Source organism: Loxodonta africana, chromosome 7 (genome assembly GCF_030014295.1).
Source record: "Loxodonta africana isolate mLoxAfr1 chromosome 7, mLoxAfr1.hap2, whole genome shotgun sequence".
Taxonomy (NCBI): Eukaryota; Metazoa; Chordata; class Mammalia; order Proboscidea; family Elephantidae; genus Loxodonta; species Loxodonta africana.
Genome location: NC_087348.1, coordinates 7,323,598 through 7,344,242, shown reverse-complemented (window position 1 = coordinate 7,344,242; position 20,645 = coordinate 7,323,598). Strand labels below are relative to the sequence as shown.

The 20,645-nt window shown below is 54.5% G+C and overlaps 2 protein-coding genes across 2 annotated transcripts; one reads left to right on the top strand and one right to left on the bottom strand.

Moving 5' to 3' along the window:
- Positions 1-10,003: 10,003 nt before the first annotated feature.
- On the top strand, positions 10,004-15,950 carry NDUFV1 (NADH:ubiquinone oxidoreductase core subunit V1). The gene is made up of 10 exons (XM_003419393.4): positions 10,004-10,164; positions 11,225-11,307; positions 11,380-11,550; positions 12,303-12,486; positions 13,600-13,789; positions 14,215-14,427; positions 14,806-14,972; positions 15,217-15,298; positions 15,528-15,673; positions 15,765-15,950. Exons 1-10 carry the CDS (start codon positions 10,093-10,095, stop codon positions 15,849-15,851), a joined length of 1,395 nt encoding a protein of 464 aa, XP_003419441.2. The 5' UTR covers positions 10,004-10,092; the 3' UTR covers positions 15,852-15,950.
- On the bottom strand, positions 15,919-20,337 carry LOC100669044 (double C2-like domain-containing protein gamma). The gene is made up of 10 exons (XM_064287668.1): positions 19,981-20,337; positions 19,770-19,849; positions 19,628-19,699; positions 19,348-19,457; positions 19,104-19,239; positions 18,897-18,950; positions 17,159-17,307; positions 16,962-17,043; positions 16,698-16,794; positions 15,919-16,620 (listed from the first exon to the last, which is right to left on the bottom strand). Exons 1-10 carry the CDS (start codon positions 20,225-20,227, stop codon positions 16,490-16,492), a joined length of 1,158 nt encoding a protein of 385 aa, XP_064143738.1. The 5' UTR covers positions 20,228-20,337; the 3' UTR covers positions 15,919-16,489.
- Between the last annotated feature and the right edge of the window lie 308 nt (positions 20,338-20,645).

The window sequence follows — 20,645 nt, the reverse complement described above, 5'->3', positions numbered from 1 at the left end:
GGGTTAACAGGGACAACAGCAGTGTGGAATCTGGGAGGGTGCCAAGTGCAGAGGGAAGCAGTATACTCTGCTCTTTTCTTTTGTTTTCATGTTTAGCAAGAGAATAGAGAGCTTGATTAGATTTTGCTGGGCAGAGAAGTTTAGTAGTGACCGTTAAAATTTTAAGGGTAATCACTACAGATACTAATAAAATGTATAATTTCAAAACCAATAGTGGGGGAGAAGGGAACAGAACAATGAAAATTCAGTTCATTTGACAGAAGATAGGAAAAGAAAGAGGAAGAGAAGAAATAAAAAGAAATAATGTTAAATAAAAAACACAATACAATATCGCAGATATAAGTCTCAGTGGTGATAACAATAAATGTAAACAGGTGAAACTCTCTTTTTAAAAGATGGGCACTCTGGATGGATTAAAATAAAACCAAATAAAATTTAATAGGATGCTGTTTACAAGAAAAAGACACTCCTAAAACAAGAGAAGGATTTAAAATAAAGCGACATAAAAAGATTTACCAAATACCAATACAAAGAAAGCTTACGTGGCAATATTAGTATCAGAAAATACAGAGTTCAAGATAAAATCATTAAAAGAGACACAGGGGAATATTTCAAATTAGAAAAAGGAGCAATCCATCAAGAAAATGTTCAAGGAGACCCCATATACAAGGTGATCCAAAAATAGCTCAAGGAAATAAAAGAAAAGGAAATAGGTAACCATAAATACAAACTGAAACAATGATCAGGTTACCCCCCAACCAGAGGCCCCAGCTCCAGATGGTTTTACAGAGTTCTAGTCACGCTTCAGGAAATGGATAATTTTTACCCTCAGCAAACTCTTCTAAACGTAAGAAAAAGGTGGGAAGTGGCCCACCTCGTTTTAAGGGGCTAGCACCACCTTGAAACCAACACTGGGTAAGAACCCCTGGAAAAAATAAAACTATAGACCAACCTCACTTATGAGTGTTAATGTTAAAACTAAACAAAACATTAGCAAAATAAATCCAGCAGTACACTAAAAGAACATTACATCAGGATCAAAGGCATTTAGCCCTGGATTGATAAAAAGGAGAAGAGCAAACACTTACAACCCACTTGATGTGCCTGGCCCTGCTTGAAGGGCTTTACAGAAACTAAAACGTTTAGTCATCACATTGACCCACGAGGCACGGAAAGGTCAAGGAACTTGCCCAGTGCCACACAGCAGCAGGTAAGTGGTAGAACCCGGGATTTAGTCCAGACCAGCTTCAGTGTGTGCTCGTAGCCATGTCACGCTGCCACCTCTCCTTTAGGCCAATAATAGTTCAAATGGCAAATTAGAAAAGCAATTGATATAATTAATGGCAGATTAAAGAAGAAAATCAAGATGATCGTATTAATAGATGTCAGAAAAACATTAAATGAAATCAACTTTCACTTCATGATAAGGAGTTCCTGGGTGACGCGAAGGCTAAGCACTCAGCTACTAACTGAAGGGTTGGCAGTTTGAGCCCACCCAGAAGCGCCCCGGAAGAAAGGCCTTGTGATATACTTCCAAAAGGTCAGCCATGAAAACCCTGTGGAGTGGGGAGCACAATTTTACTCTGACACACATGGGGTTGCCACGCGTCAGAATCAACTCGATGGCCACAGGCTCGTTGTTGTCATTTTTTGTTTTCATGATAAAATTGTGCTCACAGAAGAGTTTCCTTAACACAATCAAGGTCTCTACCAAAAGCTTCAGCAAACCTAGCACTTACTGGTTGCCATGACAGTAATTACGCACGTACACGTGCATCGTTTAAAGGTAAGGAATAGGCTGGAGTCCTCACCATTGTTCTGCCTTTATGCCTGATAGGAGGGGAAGGGCATTTCCAAGGTTCTTGTGGGCAACCAAGCGTGCCCTGCCCAGACTAGGTAGGACAATTCACATTTTATTACCCAGTACTACCAATACACTTGGTTTATAAGCAAGCCATTTGGAGGCTAAAGGTACGTTTCCCATAATGCAGCAGGTGTCATGAAAAATGCCTTTGATCGAACAGGGAAGGAGACATACGGAGAAAGCAATGGGGGATACCAAAGAATGTTTCTACGCCTCAGTATTTCCAGTCAACAGCTTCACCTAAAACACTTTTAAGGTGCTATTGTTGAGAATCTTATCGCCTTTTGCACCATTATCAACAGCTCTCTTCCACAGTCTATTTGCCTAGAATTTTATTTTCATGAGCAGGTACTACTAATTGGTGTTGTTAGTAGTTGTAGAGTCAGCTCTGGCTCAGGGCCACTCTATGTGCAACATAACTAAACATGGCCCGGTCCTGAGCCATCTTCATGATTGTTGGCATGTTTGAATTCTGTCTTAGTTGTCTAGTGCTGCTAAAACAGAAATACCACAGATGGGAAGGTCCTTGTCTCTTCAGCTTCTGTTTCCTGGTTCCTTGGAGATCTCCATGTGTCTTGGCATTTATCTTAGCCCATCTCTAGTTATAGGTCTAGTAGCAAAAATAGGTGGTGGGGGTGGGTCCTGGGAACATTCAGCAATGCCTTGAAAGGCATCTGCCTCAGGCAATGCCCTGGCCTGCGACCTGACCTTCAGATCTGGAGATTCTCCAGCTCCCGCAAACCTGTGAGCCAGTAGGCTACCACCTGGTCTGCCAATTTTGGGTTCCTCAGCTCCTGCAACCATGTGAGTCCAGAGGAGCCTCCAGGCTGACAACCCACCCGCACAGACCCACACACTTGGGACTTCTCAGCCTCCATAATTTCATGAGCCATTTCCTTGAGATAAATCTCTCTATACATATTTATATATATATACACGCTTCACTGGTTTTGCTTCTCTAGAGAACCCAGCCTAAGACAAGTCCATCGTTGCTGCCACTGTGTGTTTTGAGTGCCTTGCAACCTAAGGAGCTCATTTTCCAACACTCTACCAAACAATATTCTGCTGTGATCCATAGGGTTTTCAATGGCTGATTTTTGGAAGTAGATTGCCAGGCCTTTCTTCCTAGGCCGCCTTAGTCTGAAAACTCTGCTGAAAGCTTTATATATAGCCAGACCACATATAAAAATAGAACTCTAATTCACAACCTGCAGCATCTCACACAGGGTGTCAAACCACTACCTACAGCTACCAGCCCAGGAAGCTAAACAACGATCCCTGTAACAATAGGATCAAAGTTGCCAAGACTTGATTAATAACTAATAGTTTCCTTAATTTCTGACCCTGCTTCCAGCTAAGGACCAATCAGAGAAAGCCAAATATGCTTTCCCAACCAATCACATGAGAGTCCTCAGGTATCAAAAATGGTTTAGGTGCTCAGGAAAAGTCGTCAGTTCAAATCCACCCAGAGGCACCTCGAAAGAAAGTCCCGTCCATCTACTTCCGAAAGATCGTGGTCATCGAAAACTCTACGGAGTGCAGTTCTACTCTGAAACACGTGGGGTCGCTATGAGTTGGAGTCGGCTGGATAGCAACTGGTAACCAATCACGCAGGATGCCTTGCTTCCAGTTAGCTTGCCTCCAGCTCCCTGTCCCAACAGCCTCCAGTCAGGGCTCCCAACCCTTTCCACTATAAATCTTTCCCACCCTCCTGCCTGCCTCTGAGCCTCTGCCAAATGCAAGCCATGGTGACTGACTCCTTCGCTGTAACAGCTCTGAATAAATAGCCATATTGCTCTTCTTTGAGTGTTCTTTGCTCGTTTCCACAAAGTTTATTGACAAACCTAGAACATCTGAAAAATGGGGAAAGACATCACATTCCTGGGTAGGAAGACTCAGTATTGTAAAGATGTGGGTCCTCTCTGAATCAGTTTCACCCAGCGTGGTTAGTTAAACATTCTTTGGGATTTGCTGGGCATCAGACACCACTCTGAGCACTTTACAAAGGTGGTGTATGAGTTTCCTAGGACTGCCATACAAAGTACCACAAAGTGAATTGCTTATAAGAACAGAAACATATTGTTTCACAGTTCTGGAGGCTAGGAGTACAAGATCAGGGTGTCAGCCGTGTTGATTCCTTCTGAGGGCTCAGCGGGAGAAATCTGTCCACGTCTGTCTCCCAGCTTCTGGTGACGTCTGGTGATCCTTGGCATCCCTTGACTGGTTGATCACTCCAGTCTCTGCCTTCATCTTCACATGACTGTCTTCCCTGTCTGTGTACCTCCACCTCTTCTCCTCTCTTATAAGGACAGCCCTCAGGTGGGATTAGGACCCACAATACTCCAGTATGACCTGATGTGAACTGATAATATCTTCAAAGACTCTATTTCTTTTTTAAGTATTATTTTTTTTTATTGCGCTTTAAGTGAAAGTTTACAAATCAAGTCAGTCTCTCATACAAAAATTTATACACACCTTGCTATGTACTCCTAGTTGCTCTCTCCCTAAAGAGACAGCACCCTCCTTCCCTCGACTCTCTTTTCGTGTCCATTCTGCCAGCTTCTGTCCCCCTCTCCATTCTCATGTCCCCTCCAGACAGGAGCTGCCCACATAGTCTCGTGTCTAATTGAGCCAAGAAGCTCACTCCTTACCAGTATCATTTTCTATCTTACAGTCCAGTCCAATTCCTGTCTGAAGAGTTGGCTTTGGGAATAGTTCCAGTGTTGGGCTAACAGAAGGTCTGGGGACCATGACCTCTGGGGTCCTTCTAGTCTTAGTCAGACCAGTAAGTCTGGTCTTTTCACAAGAATTTGAGGTCTGCATCCCACTGCTCATCTGCTCCATCATGGATTCTCTGTTGTGTTTCCTGTCACAGCAGTCATCAGTTGTAGCCGGGCACCATCTAGTTCTTCTGGTCTCAGGCTGATGTAGTCTCTGGTTTACGTGGCCCTTTCTGTCTCTTGGGCTCATCTTTACCGTATGTCTTTGGTGTTCTTCATTCTCCTCTGCTTCAGGTGGGTTGAAACCAATTGATGCATCTTAGATGGCTGCTTGATAACGTTTGAGACCCCAGACGCCACTCACCAAAGTGGGATGCAGAATGTTTTCTTAATAGATTTTATTATGCCAGTTGACCTAGATGTCCCTTGAAACCATGGTCCCCAGACCCTCGCCCCTGCTACTGGCCTTTGAAGCATTTGGTTTATTCGGGAAACTTCTTTGTTTTTGGTTTAGTCCAGTTGTGCTGACCTCTACTGTGTTGTGTGTTGTCTTACCCTTCACCTAAAACAGTTCTTGTCTATCATCTAATTAGCGAATACCCCTCTCCCTCCGCAATCTCATAACCAGCAAAGTATATTTTCTTCTGTGTTTAAACTATCTCTTGAGTTCTTATAATAGTAGTCTCATACAATATTTGTCCTTTTGCAACTGACTAATTTCACTAATTTCACTCAGCATAATGCCTTCCAGATTCATCCATTCATCACTGTTGTTTATGGATGTGCAGTATTTCATCATGTGAATATACCATAATTAACTTTACCATTCATCGGTTGATGGGCACCTTGGTTGCTTCCAGCTTTTTGCTATTGTTAACAGTGCTGCAATAAAAATGGGTGTGCACATATCTGTCCATGTAAAGGCTCTTATTTCTCTAGGATATATTCCAAGGAGGGGGATTGCTGGATCCTGTGGTAGTTCTATTTCTACCTTTTGAAGGAAGCACCAAATTGATTTCCAAAGTGGTTATACCATTTTACATCCCCACCAGCAGTGTGTAAATGTTCCAATCTCTCCACAGCCTCTCCAACATTTATTATTTTGTGTTTTTTGGATTAATGCCAGCCTTGTTGGAGTAAGATGGTATCTCATTGTAGTTTTGATGTGCATTTCTCTAATGGCTAATGATCGTGAGCATTTCCTCATATATCTGTTAGCTACCTGAACGTCAAAGACCCTATTTCCAAACAAGCTCATGTTCACAGGTATGGGAATATATATGACTAAAAACATATCTTTGGGGGGGAGTGCCTAACTCACTTTGTAACAGGTGGTAAGCGGTAGAAGCAGGATTTTGAATCCAGTCCCTTAACCTTGGAGCTCTGAAGTCACCTGTAGATAAACGTGTTTCTAAATCCGTTTGTACCAACATGGACAAATCTCAACCACGTAGTGTCTGATGGAAAAAAGAAGGAAGGGGAAGAATCATGTTACAACATGATACTGTTACTGTAAATAAAAAGCACCGAAGACTCATATTTTTCTGTATGAGTTGGAATTGACTCGATGGCAATGGGTTTAAGTCTATATACATATAAAGGTATTTCTGAAAAGAATTGGAAGATAATACCACATTCAACAGCATTTGTCTCACTAGGGGGGACTTTAGCCTGTTCTGCAAAGGTCTGCATTTTTAAGGATCAGTGTATTCATCTACTACCGTGAAGCGTTTTAAAATTACTTAGGGAACAGAATGAAAACAAATAGTCCCAAATGATCGTGGGGGTTAAGTCAGGGTGAAGAAAGTAAGAGTTGCTACTTCCATTTTGCATTTCCATATTTCTTAAATTCCCAACAAAAGAAAAAATTGAACTTTTTTATTTTCCAAATGTAAAATTAGATTATAATATTGAATAGGCATCTCCCTTGAGAAGCCCCTTGGGTGGCTCGGTTTGTGCTCCACTACTAAAGGCTGGGCGGTGAGGAAAAAAGGCTTGGTGATCTGCTTATGTAAAGATGACAGCCAAGAAAACCCTATGGAGCAGTTCTACTCTGTAACACACGGGGTTGCCATGAGTTGGAATAGACTCGATGGCAACAGGTTTGTTTTTGAGAAGCTCTGTTTTCGGGGTCAGAAAGGAGAGATAATCCAGTCATACCTTAGTCACACCTGGGGCCTGTGACAAGAGTTGTTTAAGAAATGTGCAAAGGGCAGTCAGAGAAGGCCTCCTGGGGGAGGTGGCATCCAAATGGCTCCTAAGGAGGAGTAGGCAGTGGCGGGTCACACAATAAGCAAAGTAAGTGTGGGTTTACTTGTGCTTACTAATCTATAGTGAAAGATTTCACATGGGTTTCACCACAAGCAAGCCCATGCTTACCTGCCTACTGGGTCATCCATCCCTGTCAGGGACTGTAACTTTGAAAAGAGGCTTTGATTCTGTAGGAAGGTGCTGTGGGCTTGGGAGAGAGATGCCAGCCATACCTAGAAGCAGAATGTTTGATGTGATGAAAAAATGTGACATTGCTCACTACAGATGCTTACTTCGCCTTTTGGGTAACCCGCCCCAGGAGCAGGCTCTCACCAGACAAAGGCGGGAGGAGAGTAGAGCCTCTGGTGCAAACCCAGTTTGTGTGGGAAGAGCAACTGAGCTAGAGCTGGGCAGGTCACCAGTTGTACAGGACCTGACTGTCAGGTCAAGGGCTTAGCTGTGTCCTGAAGGCAGGGGGAACCCCCAACGGCTCTAGATAAAGGAAGGGCAAAATGGATCTGAAATATACCACAAGCCCTCTGGTTCCACAGTGCAGAGAAGGGGTTGGAGAGGCCAAGACGTGAGGCTGGGGGACCCCAAGGAAGCTGTTGTGGGTTAAAGGTGTCCCCCCAAAATTAGTTGAAGTTCTAATCCCTGTACTTGTCAAAGTGGCCTTGTTTGGAAATAGGGTCACTGAAGATGTTAGCAGTTAACACGAGGTCATTCCAGATTACGGTGGGTCCTAATCCACTCAGAGTGGCGTCCTTATAAAAGAGGAGAACAGACACAGAAAGACATACAGGGGGAAGACAGCCATGTGAAGACACATCTGTAAGCCAAGGAACACCAAGAAATACCTGGAGTTACGTGAATCTAGAACAGACAGGAAAGATCTTCCCCCAGAGAGGAAAGAGAGAGCATGGCCCTGCTGCCTTCTGAATTCAAACTTCTAGCCCCCAAACTGTAAGACAATCAAATTCTGCTCTTTTAAGATACTCAGTTGGCAATATTTTATTATAGCAGCCTTAGGAATTGAATACGGAGGCTTTGCAAAATTCCAGGTCAAAGATGGCAGGGCCATGGCAGTGGTCAGGGCCTGCAGACACAGGGGCGGGGCAAGCCGGAAGGCAGAGTGGGCAGGATGCAGTGGATATGGGCGGGTGGAACACAGAGACCTCAAGGATGCTTCTGGCCTGGAGGCCGGCGGGGGAGACAGATACACAGACAGGGACACAGGAGGGGACAGGTCTGGAGGAAGAGGGGAGAGCCAGGGCCTTTGACACCACACAAGAGGGCTTCTTGGGAGGAGGCACTGGAGGGGATCTAGGGTCAGGAGACCCAAGGCCGAGTTCTGGCAGCTGTGACATCCACAGCAGGCCACTCGAGTCTCTGATACACTCTGTCCTCACCTGAAAACAGGCTCATCACTCCTAGGACGTAGCACATGGCATGAACTTGGCCCAGGACTGGCACTTGGCCCTGGGTGAACAGGAGCTCCTGCCCCTCATTCTCTCTTTCCTGTGTCCCCATGCCCAGCCATCTCTGCTCAAGCATCCCCAGGCTGCCTTCTCCTAAGGGAGAGGGATGAGGAAGGAACCCATCCTGCCCCCTTCTCCCGCCCCAGAGGGAGGGATCCGTGGGCTTAAGTCTGAGCCCTGGATTAGCTGTGTAATCCCCAACTCTGTCTGGGTAATCTCTTTTCCTACCCAGGAGAAGAGGCCTGGGGCTGGGAGCCAAAGCTCTTGGGCTCTGGGCCTGGTATTGCCCTACTTGCCTGAGACCTTGGATAAGGTATGGACACTCTTGGAGCCCCTCTTGGGAATCCCACTGACATCCTGCAGCGACATGCCACAGCCATGCCAGTGTTGCTGTGTGAGGGCACACTGGGAAGGAGGCAAGGCCAGACAGAGCTCAGGTCCAGACCTACCACTCAGCAGCTTCGTGGCCACGGAAGGGACCAAACCACCCTGAGCCTCAAGTGTTTTCATGTATAAGATGGAGTTAACAATGCCCAGGGCTGCTGTGGGGAGTACATGAGGTGCAAAAGAGTAAAGCAGGTAAATTTTACTACAGTAAAATTGTAAAATAGGTGCAAAGCAGTCTGGTAAAGAGCACATTTCTAGAGAGATAAGAAAGGATGGTTACTGCGCAAGAGAAGAGAGGGGCTGGAACACAGAGCTGGAGAGAGAAGACCAACGAGGACGCTTTTATCATGGGACCAGGGCGTGCCGCAGAGCCAAGGGGTTCCAGACATCTTGAAAAGCAAGAGTTAATCAGGCTTCCAGGACTTCACGAGAAAGCAAAGGACACAGGACCTCCTAAGACCAGGAGATCCCTGAGTAAGGGGACAGCCACACAAACACCCTAAAGCCCTAGAGGCCAGGGAAGGGTCCATGGCAGTGACGGGAGGGAGGCAGCTGGTGGAACCCTTAAAATCCAGGCCTGTGCCTGATTCTGAAGGCACTAGGAGGCACTCTAAGATTGTGAACACGAAGGAGTGCCACGCGCTGAACTTGGCTGACAAGGGCAGAGGAGGGAACGGTTGGGAGCGCTCAGCAGCGCCCATGAGAGGACGTGCCACCAGTGACCATCCTTTCAGCCTTTCCCCAGCCTGCACCCTACAAACCAACCAACCTCCTCCAGAAAGACCTCCGAACAACCTCCTGCTGCCTCTGGGGCTGCCCTGGCTCAGCTGATCTAATGAGCAATCCTCCCCCGAGCACAGCGATGAGTCCAGGCTCCACCGGGGGAAGTTCACAGTCTGGGAGGGCTCCGACTAAGAAAAAAAAAGTCAGAATAATTGCAACGTGGCCATGAGGATCCACACAGAGGTGCTCACTAAATGTCGAATCTGTCGAAAGTGGAAAACGACAGGACCCAGCAGAAGGCGACACGAGAGGTTTTTCACTAGGGGTCTGAAAGGCTGAAGTCCGGAAGGGGAACACCAAGGCGCTGAGCCGGGGAGCAACGGAGCATGGGCTTGGTACCTCCAGCAGGAGGAGGAAGGCGGGACAGGGGCCGGTGGGACTACACCTCCCAGAAGCCACAGCGCCGACAGGCCACCTCCGACCTCTCTGGCCTCTCCGCCTCAGAAGGCGGGGCCGGGGGCGGGGCTAGAGAGGGGCAGGCACGCTTGGGTGCGCCGCCGGCGGGCGCGTGACGTTTTTCCTGTGCGCCCCCTCGCGTCTGTTTCGCTCCGGCTTCTTAGCCCCAGAGACGTGAAGGTGACAGCGGGAGGTGACCAGGCTAGCCTCCGGGATGCTGGCGGCACGGCGGCTGCTCGGCGGGTCGCTCCCCGCGCGGGTGTCCGTGCGTTTCAGCGGAGACACGGTGAGGCCCGGTCTGCCTCGGGCCAGAGGTGTTCGCGGGCCGGGACTCGCTGCCGCGCCTCTGCGCGAGCTGTCCCGTGGGTGTGTAGTGCGTCGTGGAGAACGCTCCTTATGTCCCCAGGCCCAGCAAGGTTGCCGCTCCGGCCTGGTTGTAGAAGGGTCCTGACGAGAGGCTGACTCCCTCCGCTCCCCCAGGACTTGTGGCTCCCCGGATTTCACAGCCCCGCGGCGTGGCTGAAAGTTTGCAGGCTGCGTCCTTGTCTCCTTCCTTCCTTGCTACAGCCTTGCAGGGCGTGAAGGGGTCGTTGGCCCATTTTACAGATTCAGAAAACAGCTTTGGAGAGCGATATGCGCCTCCTGATGCCCCTTCCAGTGCTCTGCTCCGTGTAGCAGCTGAGAAGTGATTTTAAGGGGATGGAAGGCTGGAAGTCAGGGCCCCTTAGTCCTCAGCTGTGGTGCACTCCACTGGGCCGCACGGAATTCCAGTCCCCACCTCTGCTCAGTTTTATCCCAAGTGGGTCCCCCTCCATCACCATTGTGTTCTATCACAGTGAGGTGCTTCTCTTCCTTCAGTAAACACATTTTGCCTTTCTGCAGACTTAGTAAGATAAGACTCCTGATCTAACCAAGTTTGTGGTCCAGCAAGAGACCCAGACAAGTAAATGGATGTGACATTACACTGGGCTCAAGGAGGCAGTTTGGTGCCATGGTTCAGGAGTGGGCTTTTGTCTGTGTGATCTTCAAGTTCTTTTTTCTCGGAGATTCTGTTTCCTCCTCTGTAAGATGGAGGAAATCATTCCTCTCTCAGAGTTGTTGTAAGGGTTGTTAATAGGATGCAGTGGGAGGTTAGTTGTAAAATGCTTAGCCCAGCTCCTCGATGACAGGAACTGCTCACTATGCGGTAGTGGTAGCTATGATAGTAGGGAGAGTTTGGACACTTAGGTTCCTGCCTCCCCCAGCCCAGCCTCTCCTAAGCAGGAGAACCCAAGAAGCTGCAACTTCTGGCCTGGCCTCTCAGGGCCCCAGAACTCTGCTGGCCTCCTGACTCTCTGTCTCCCCAGACAGCACCCAAGAAAACCTCATTTGGCTCCCTGAAGGATGAAGACCGGATCTTCACCAACCTGTATGGCCGCCATGACTGGAGGTGAGAGGGTGCCCTTAGCCTGGTAGGTCCTGAGACAGGGCCGCCCTTCACTGCCCTCCGCACTCTGCCCAGGCTGAAAGGCGCCCTGAGTCGAGGTGACTGGTACAAGACAAAGGAGATCCTGCTGAAGGGGCCTGACTGGATCCTGGGTGAGATCAAGACGTCTGGCTTGCGGGGCCGTGGAGGTGCTGGCTTCCCCACTGGCCTCAAATGGAGCTTCATGAACAAGCCCTCAGATGGCAGGTGTGTGGGGGAGGTAGAGGTGGGGTTGCAGGAGAGCCCTGGGGGTGGCCGGGGCTTGTCTGGGCCTTTGGACTGTTTCCTTAGAAACTAAGAGTGATTGAGGTGGGAAACTGTTCCCAGGGCTTACGTGGATGGGGCTTACAGTTCTCTAGGCTTCCCCAGTGGAGATGGAAGGTGTAGCAGAATCCACACCAGATTTTGACTTAGGCAGACTTGGTTGTTCAAATCCTAGCTCTGCCCTCTAATCATGTAGGCTTGGGCAGTCTGATCTCTTTGAATCTCAGTTTTCTTTTTTGTAAATGGCCAGAACAGTATTTTGTGGGGGTTGAAGAGATGTCATTCATGCAGCATTTGGCCTGCACAATGGCCTGTACACAGGAAGCAAACAATAAATGTCAGTTGCTTTACCTCCTTTTGGCCCAGAGATATGGTGGAGATTGAGGAAGGCTCTTTGTGACCAAGGACAGAATTTGGGCTCCTGGAGAAAAACACAGGGAGAGGCGTTGGGACTGAGCAGAACAAAGACCTTTCCTGTGGTCATAGCCGCTCACAGATGGAATAGGCAGTGAGCTCCCTGTCATTGGTGGTGAGCAAGCAGAGATGCCAGGAACATGTTGGGAGGAGTAGAGGAATGGGCCATTGGAGCGACATCTTTGAGGCTTCACTGGATGGAGTAGGGGTGGCACAGGGCTGAGGGCCCAGCACTGGTGGGCCTGTTGCCTTGCTGACCTGCTGACCCCATGACCCCACAGGCCCAAGTACCTGGTGGTGAATGCAGACGAGGGGGAGCCGGGCACCTGCAAGGACCGGGAGATCATGCGTCACGATCCCCACAAGCTGGTGGAAGGCTGCCTGGTAGGGGGCCGGTCCATGGGCGCCCGTGCTGCCTACATCTACATTCGAGGCGAATTCTACAATGAGGCCTCCAATCTGCAGGTGGGCGGGGAGCAGGTGTTCACATCACCCCTACTCACCCAGCACAGTTGTTCTTAGAGCTTAGCACCTGGTCTGTCAGGTGGAGCTGGGACACCATGTGTCATGAGTGGGACCTGGCCCCCAAAGCCACCTCCTCTGGGCTTGTCCTTTATGCTCCACAGCCTCAGGTTGGGAGGTCTTGAATGACCCCAAATTTATCAGCAGACTCCTGGAGTGGGCGTGGGCTGGGGAACTCACACTTGGGCATTTTTCCTGCACAGGGCTCAGGGTTTATTTCAGTGATTCTTAGCTTGGTGGCACCTGTGGATACTGGTCCAGGGCCAGAGTCACTACTTCCTATTAGGCTCTGAGCAGCAGAGGGCTGCAGAACTGGCATCTGGAACAGTGTGTGGCACATAGTGGCGCTATGTTAAAAAAAAAAAAAAAAGAAACCAAACCCGTTGCCGTCGAGTCGATTCTAACTCATAGCGAACCTACAGGACAGAGTAGAATTGCCCCCACAGGGTTTTTAAGGAGCAGCTGGTGGATTCGAACTGCTGACCTTTTGGTTAGTAGCTGAGGTCTTAACCACTGTGCCACCAACACTGTGTAAGTGGTGTTCTTATTATTATCAAATATCAAAAAGTAAACTTTGAGGGTCTCTTCCATTACCATGGAACTAGTGTGTGCTCATAGAGATAGAAAGGTAGAACACCACGGAAGAAAGAAAAAAAATTCCCCACAGATCCTCTACCTAGAGAAACTTCTTTCAAATACTTGTTGAAAATGTTGGTTATTCCCTTAAATTCTGTTTTTTTGAAATCACATAATAATTTTTTAGGTGGTGGTGTTACACCAGTGACATGAACGGTGTGAAATTCCAGTCTCTCTGAGTGTCTTTTGCTCCTTTCCAAAGGGAGCTGTGGCCCTGGGCTTGATGACAGGCACTCAGGGCCTGTCTTTCCCCCAGCTCCCCACACACGAACAGATTCCCAGGTGCTCAGGTCCTGTACCCCCTACAACGCCACATACACAGTTTCCCAGGCTCTCAGGTCCTGTATTCCCCCGTGCCACATACACACGCACAGATTCCCGGGCACTCAGAGCTGGTGTCCTCATACCCCTCTTCCACAGGTGGCCATCCGGGAGGCCTACGAGGCTGGTCTGATTGGCAAGAATGCCTGTGGCTCCGAGTACGATTTTGATGTGTTTGTGGTGCGTGGGGCCGGGGCCTACATCTGCGGAGAGGAGACAGCGCTTATCGAGTCCATTGAGGGCAAGCAGGGCAAGCCCCGGCTGAAGCCCCCCTTCCCTGCTGACGTGGGTGAGGCCCGCCCTGACCCCGGGGCCTCATCTCCACCATTCCTGTGGAGTTTGGGATCTGCCTCCGGCCCTCACCAGGCCACTGTGGCATTTCTGAGTGTCCTCTGGGCTGGGGGCATGATGCCGAGGGCAGGGTATCTGTGATAACAGAACTACAGGTACCGCCAGTGCCCCCTGCACTCCTCATCCTGCCTCAGATCCCCGAGCCCCCGCCAACTGGGCAAGCTCATCTCTGGCTCTGCCTCCACAGTGCGTGCTCTGGGAGCTGAGGTATGGTGGTGAACAAGGCAGGGACAGCTCCTCCTGGGGCTTGGAGTCCAGCAGAAGACAAGAATGATGAGGGGAAGAAAGGGCAGGGGTTCCTGGTGGGGGAGCCGGGCCCTGCCCCACCCCCGGCACAGCCGATCTTGCCCCATTTCCCTGCAGGAGTGTTTGGCTGTCCCACCACTGTGGCCAATGTGGAGACAGTGGCCGTGTCCCCCACCATCTGCCGCCGCGGGGGTGCGTGGTTTGCCAGCTTTGGGCGCGAGCGCAACTCAGGCACCAAGCTCTTCAATATCTCTGGCCATGTCAGGCACCCGTGCACTGTGGAGGAAGAGATGTCTGTGCCACTGAAGGAGCTGATCGAGAAGCACGCTGGTGAGGCCTGGGGCCAGGTGGGCAAGGACACGGGGGTAAGGTGTCCATGAGGAGAACTGACGCCAGGCAGGTGGGCACACTGGTGGGGGAAGGTATCCATTAGGAGAGCTAGGGCCAGGCAGGCGGGGACACGGGAGAGGGGAAGGCATCCATGAGGAGAGCTAGGGCCCGGCAGGCGGGGGCGTGGGAGGGGAGGTGTCTGTGAGGAGGCCTGGGGCCAGGCAGGTGGGACCACAGGGGGCAGGCATCCATGAGGAGAGCTGGGTCGGGGGCTCAGGGCCAGGGGGCTGACAGAAGCCTGGTCCTGGGCTCAGGCTGGGTGGTGTCTTGGCCACAGCACTGACCATCCATCCTTTTGGGGGCTGACTGGGGCACCAGGGGGTGTCACGGGTGGCTGGGACAACCTCCTGGCTGTGATCCCTGGCGGCTCGTCCACCCCCCTGATCCCCAAGTCCGTGTGTGAGACGGTGCTGATGGACTTCGATGCACTGGTGCAAGCACAGACAGGCCTGGGCACAGCTGCAGTCATCGTCATGGACCGCTCGGTAAGCCTGGCCCCTACCTGCCTGGCCCTGCCTCATGTCTGCCTGGCTCGTGTCCCTTCCCTGGGCTTCTCTGAAAACCCTCGGTGTGCCACGGGCAGCTGTGCCATTGCGGGGTGTCCGGGGAGCATGGAGGAGGTCCAGAACCTAGACTGCCTGGGGAGGTCCGGGATCTGAGGAGGGGTTGCTGCTGGGTCCAGGCTCCTGCCTGGCCTTGGGCGCCTGCTCACTGCCCCGTCTCACCCAGACGGACATTGTGAAAGCCATTGCCCGCCTCATTGAGTTCTACAAGCACGAGAGCTGTGGCCAGTGCACGCCGTGCCGTGAGGGTGAGCACCCGGGCCGTTGGGGCCTCTCCTCTATCCCTCCCCAGGCCCTGGTCAGGCACAGGGCAAGGGTGGGCTGGACTCTGACCCCCGAACAAACAGCTGCTGCCTCCCAGCCTGTCAGGGGGCTTCTCTTAGCTGCCCCCCCACATGGTCTGCACCCCTTGAGGGCCACTCCCACCCCCTGCCTGGCAGGGGAGACCATCAGGCCCCTGTTGCTGCCCGGCTGCAGGTGTGGACTGGATGAACAAGGTGATGGCGCGCTTTGTGAAGGGCGACGCCCGGCCGGCCGAGATCGACTCCCTGTGGGAGATCAGCAAGCAGATCGAGGGCCACACCATCTGTGCTCTGGGCGACGGGGCCGCCTGGCCCGTGCAGGTACCTGCCGCTGTGCCGAGTGGCACTGGGGGCACGGGAGCCTGGGGGCCGGGGGATTTTGGAAGCTGCCTAACGCAGTGCCCCTCCCCAGGGCCTGATCCGACACTTCCGGCCTGAGCTTGAGGAGCGGATGCAGCGGTTTGCCCAGCAGCACCAGGCCCGGCAAGTCGCCTTCTGAGCCCACCCACTGCCCTGTCCCGGCACCCTGGTCCGTCTGTCTGGGTGCTGGCAATAAAGCAAGTTCTGCCTGTCTCCTGTTGTAGAGTCTCGGGCTTTGTCCCCCACGTCGTCCCACGGCCCTTCTCCCAGGGAGAGGTCGGAGCCGGGAAGGATAGGTCAGACAGGGTCTCGAGTGAGTCCCTTGGGTCCATGAGTCTGCCCTAGGCCATGCTGAGCACCGCCCCTTGGTGCGGGAAATGGGGACATGGGGAGGGCTGTGCCTGGGGACTCCCTGTCACTGTGGCCTGGGGTCAGGCCTGGGCCTGGCCAGCACAGGCCTCAGGGTGGGGAGGGAGTGGGGCCCAGCGTGCCCTGTGAGGCCCTGGACAGGGGCTGTGGTTGTCCCCTGGCATAGAAAGGACAGGCTCTGTCTGGTCTGGTTTGGAGCAGCTGTTTATTTTTGCTTCATGGTTGGGTGGTGAGGTGAGTTTCAAAGGGAGGGAGGAAGGAAACACCCCTTTGACCAGGGGCTAGGCACGGTGGGTCAGAGGGGCAGGAAGGCAGGTGTGGCAGCCCCAGGCTCATCTCAGTTCTGTGGAGACTGGGAGGGTCTGATATGGGGGTGGGGTGGTGAGCACGGCCAGGCCTGGGACCGATCTAGTCGCTGAGCTGGAGGGGCGCACCGTCCAGCGGGTGCCACAGCTCCAGCCGGCGGTCACTGCGGCCCAGGCACTCACGCCAGTGCCGCAGGCGCTCCCCACTGGCACGGCTGCTCAGCTGCACCCCGCCTGGTGTGGGGGCAGGGGTCAGGGGCCAGCTATGAGCTCCCTGGCCCTCCCACCCCTGCCCCCCACACCCCACTCACCGATGAAGTCATCAGCTGTGCCCAGGTCATAGTCCCAGACAGACACCAGCAGGGTCTTCTGAGCCAGCTCCTCCCGGGGGCCCGCATAGAAGAATTCCTGCAGGAAAAGGGTCAGGAGGGAGGAGGCTCAGGGCCTTTACAGCATAAGGAACGGCTCCTGCAGGTCTGGGCCTGGGGTAGCTGGGACCTGCGCTTTCCGACAGGTGGGATGCTAACTCCCACCCCTCAGCAGCCAGGGCTGCTTCCCCTCCAGCCCGGGCTGACCTCGTTGAACTCGGGGTTCAGGGTCTTCTTCCGAACCCTGGTCTTGCACTTCGATTTCTTCCCCACATTTGGATGCAGAAAACTGATCGGGAGGATGGGGTCAGGTCAGGTGGAGACCTGGAGAGGTGAGCCCTAGAGGCACTTTGAGGACCCCCCCTTGCCCTTTCTGCCCACCGGCTCCCCATGCTAACACTCACAGGCGGACGAAGGGGTCCGAGTAGCCGTTGGCGTCCATGGGGGCAAGGTGGGCGCAGCGCAGCACGCCCACCAGCAGGCCACCCTGCTGGGAGCTGTAGCAGAGTGACAACAGTATACGCCCCCGCTCCTCCACAGCCACCTCCATGTCCTGCGGGGCAGCTTTGGTCAGCCCTCCAGCCCAGCCACCCGCCTGCCCAGGACCGGGTGTGAAAACAGAACAGTGGCAAAGACATGCTCGTGACCAGTGCTCACATTTCCTGATTCAGTTTCCAGAGGCAGTCACTGGCCCAGTGCCCTGGAGGGGGCTTTGGGGTCAGCTGTGCCTTTGGGGCCAGAGGGCTATGGGGACTGATGGTCTGTGAGTGCTAGGAGCATGCCAGGAGCTTCTAAGTGGCCTCCCCCTGAGTGTGGGGGGTCCTGCAGGGCCAGCCTCAAGTCATAGGAGCCAGGTGGAGAGGCTGCTCTCCACCCAGCATCCCCAGGTTGCTTCTACTCTACACCCACCACTTTGTCCCCTCTGCCCTGGGGGCCTGACTCTGGGTGTCCTTTGCCACACGCTGGCCCCTGGTGCTCTCCACTGTCTGGGGAGGACGCACCCCTTCTACATGTAAATAGAAGTCACTTTGCAGAGAGCCTGGTCACCTGTTCACAGATTGGATAAAGGAAGAGTGCTCCGCAAGCACCTCCATGGGCCAGGGCACTTTGTAGGGTCTGGGGCAGGAAGTGGGTGCGACAGGGTGCTCAAGGCGGCCACTGCCCCACCTCAGTGGGGCCCACCCCACCTGGGCTCGCCTAACTGTCGGCTGCAGCAACTTGTGGCTCCACTAGGGGGCAACGGCACAGGGCCCTTTGTTCAGAGGAGGGAGTGCAGAGCCACCCTAGCTCAACCCTGCAGGCGCCTCTTCCTGCCAGGTCTCTAATCTCTGATAGGACTTCAGCAGGCCACCTCTACTCCCAGACAAGGGCTTGTCTAGAACTACCAGCCCAGAAGTGGCGGCCACACTGACCCCAGGGCAGACCCAGCTGTGAGGGAGCCCTGCCCTGTCCCATCTCTCGACCTTGTCCAGCCCTCCCCGCTTGGAAGTGACAGACATACCCAAGGCTGCCAGGGTCTATGCTTAGATGGCCCTGAGCTCTGCCCTCTGTGGGTTCTATTACTTGTTCCAGTGTCCCTCGCTCCCCTGGGGGAGTCACCCTCACCTAGCCAGCTGTTTTGGGCCTGGATGGTTTCCAGGGCTCCAGGGGCTCACAGAGCCTGTGAGAAAGATGGCCTCAAGCTCCCCCAAGCCTGCCTGGGCCTGGGCCTGGCCCCTGCCCAGCCCACCTGGGCCCCCGCCCAGCTCAGTTCAGCTAGGCCCACAGAGGTCTGGCTCCCCGAGGGCCTGCCCGCCCCGCCCCGCCTTCCCCCGCAGGGCCTGCCCGCCCCGCCCCGCCTCCCCCCGCAGGGCCTGCCCGCCCCGCCCAGCCCCCTCCAGGGCCTGCTCAGCCCAGCCTCCCCCAGGCCTGCCGGCCCCGCCCAGCCTCCCCCAAGGCCTGCTCGGCCCCGCCCAGCTTCCCCCGGGCCCTGCCCGCCCCGCCCAGCCCCTCCCGGGGCCTGCCCGCCCCGCCCAGCCCCTCCCGGGGCCTGCCGGCCCCGCCCAGCCTCCCCCAGGCCTGCCCGCCCCGCCCAGCCTCCCCCAGGCCTGCCCGCCCCGCCCAGCCTCCCCAAGGCCAGCTCAGCCCAGCAGTCCGGCCCACCTCCTCATACAGAGACATCCCACGGGCTGCGTCCAGGCTCTTGGGTCTCTTGGTCTGAAAGAGCAGAGGGCCTGACCACCTTGGAGAGACACTGTCCATGCCCCACTCCCCGCTCATCCTGACTCCAGCTCCACCCTCCATAAAGGTCCTGGCCCTGTTCCCCAGCCAGTGTGCGACCCCTTTTCCAGGCACCCCAGCCCCACTCACCAGCCTTCGCTTCTCCAGACAGATGTCGAAGCTCCGCGCACGGTTGGGCACCAGCTTCCTCAGGGGCACCCGCAGCTCCCCCAGGGGGGGCGCCCGCCGGCGCCGCCGCAGCCTCGGATCCTCACACACACACAGCCTGGTGGCGGCCCTGGTCAGACCTGCCCAGGCAAGGCCCCTCCCCCTGCCCTCCACTGGCCCCACTGCCACTGTTGTCCTGGCCCCACGTGGCCGGCCAGGTCCTCACCGCAGGGTCTTTCGCCCGGCGTCCTGGCGGGTGAAACCGTGGTAGGTGAGAGTCTCCTCCCAGACAGGTCCCCGAGTGCCCCTCACTGTGCGTGTGCGCAGCTGGCTGGCCTAGGGTCAGGGGGGCAGGTCAGGGTCTCCCAGGACCCCAGGACCCCACTCTGTCTCTCTGATAGGGCCCCCACCCTCAGCAATGAGGACACTGTGCCTGGTGTCCAGGTGGTGTCTGGGCTGAGTGTGTGGCCGAGGGGCAGTAATGGGCGTCTAGGTCCTGCCCTCACCTTGCTGGCACCCGGCAGCAAATTGGCCTTGACGTAGGTGTCCACGGAGCCTGAGGCGGGTGGCTTGAGGCCCTGGGAACAGACACTGGTGTGGGCAGGCCAGTGGGCACCTGGTGGCTCAGGGACCCCGAGCCAGCCTCACCTTGGCACGGTGGGCCGTGCAGTGCAGGGCGCTGTTGTCTGCGTCGAAAAGCAGCGTGAACTCGAGGGTGCCCAGGCCAGCTGAAGGCAGGTGGCAGACAGGTCAGCCCCACCTGTCTCCCAGCCCCTCTCCACCCACCGGGCCAGATACCCAGGCCCCACCCTGGCTGGACTGGCCCAGAGGTGGTTCCCTTGCCAGGAGGCGCACTCACTGCTGTCGTCTGAGTCGCCCTCGGACTCCAGGTCGAGCTGTGGCTGGAGTGCAGGGCGAGTGGCCTGGGCGGCGGGGCGCGGGCCGGTGGCGTGGAGGGCGGGCTGGGCGAAGGGGTAGAAGTGCGGGAAGTAGTCGGAGATGAGGCGGATGGGCCGGATGGGGCCCGGGCTCACGTCGATGGCCATGTGCTCCTGCATGCTGACGCGCTGTGCCCGCATTCCGCCCGCAGCCGCCAAGCCCGCCATGGGGACGCTGACATGGGCAGCTCAGAGGGACCCCCGCGAGCTGAGGACCGGGGGAAGGGACCTGGCTGCCTGGACAGGACGACGGAGCATCGCCGAGGGCGCCGGGACCTGCAGATAGAGCACGGAGTCACGTCGGCACAAGGCTGGGGACGAAGTGGGGGCGCTGCAGCCTGGGGTCAGGGCCTGGGGGCCCCTGGTGGAGTGGGGGCCAGGCCCGGCTAGGTCACTTACCGCCGCGAGAACCGCCTCCACCTGGCTTGGTTCGCGGCTGGTATTAGGTGTGCCCTGGGGAGGCAGAGCGCGTGATGAGGTGACCCGTGTGAGCAAGAGTGTGACCAGCGGGGCCTTCCGGAGCCCACGGCGCGGGGGGGGGGGTGCTGCATCCGAGCCCAGGGGGCGCATCGCCTTCCCACCTTCC

Bases quoted from the DNA above. Each gene is read 5' to 3' on its own strand.
- LOC100669044 (XM_064287668.1), bottom strand. From the start codon at position 20,227: ATGGCGGGCTTGGCGGCTGCGGGCGGAATGCGGGCACAGCGCGTCAGC. The intron at 19,850-19,980 runs GTGAGTGCGCCT...ACCTGCCTTCAG, and splicing joins GGGCGACTCAGACGACAGCA to CTGGCCTGGGCACCCTCGAG. The intron at 17,044-17,158 runs GTGAGTGTTAGC...CCTCCCGATCAG, and splicing joins TCGGACCCCTTCGTCCGCCT to TTTTCTGCATCCAAATGTGG.
- NDUFV1 (XM_003419393.4), top strand. From the start codon at position 10,093: ATGCTGGCGGCACGGCGGCTGCTCGGCGGGTCGCTCCCCGCGCGGGTG. The intron at 14,428-14,805 runs GTGAGGCCTGGG...CTGGGGCACCAG, and splicing joins GCTGATCGAGAAGCACGCTG to GGGGTGTCACGGGTGGCTGG. The intron at 15,299-15,527 runs GTGAGCACCCGG...GCCCGGCTGCAG, and splicing joins GTGCACGCCGTGCCGTGAGG to GTGTGGACTGGATGAACAAG.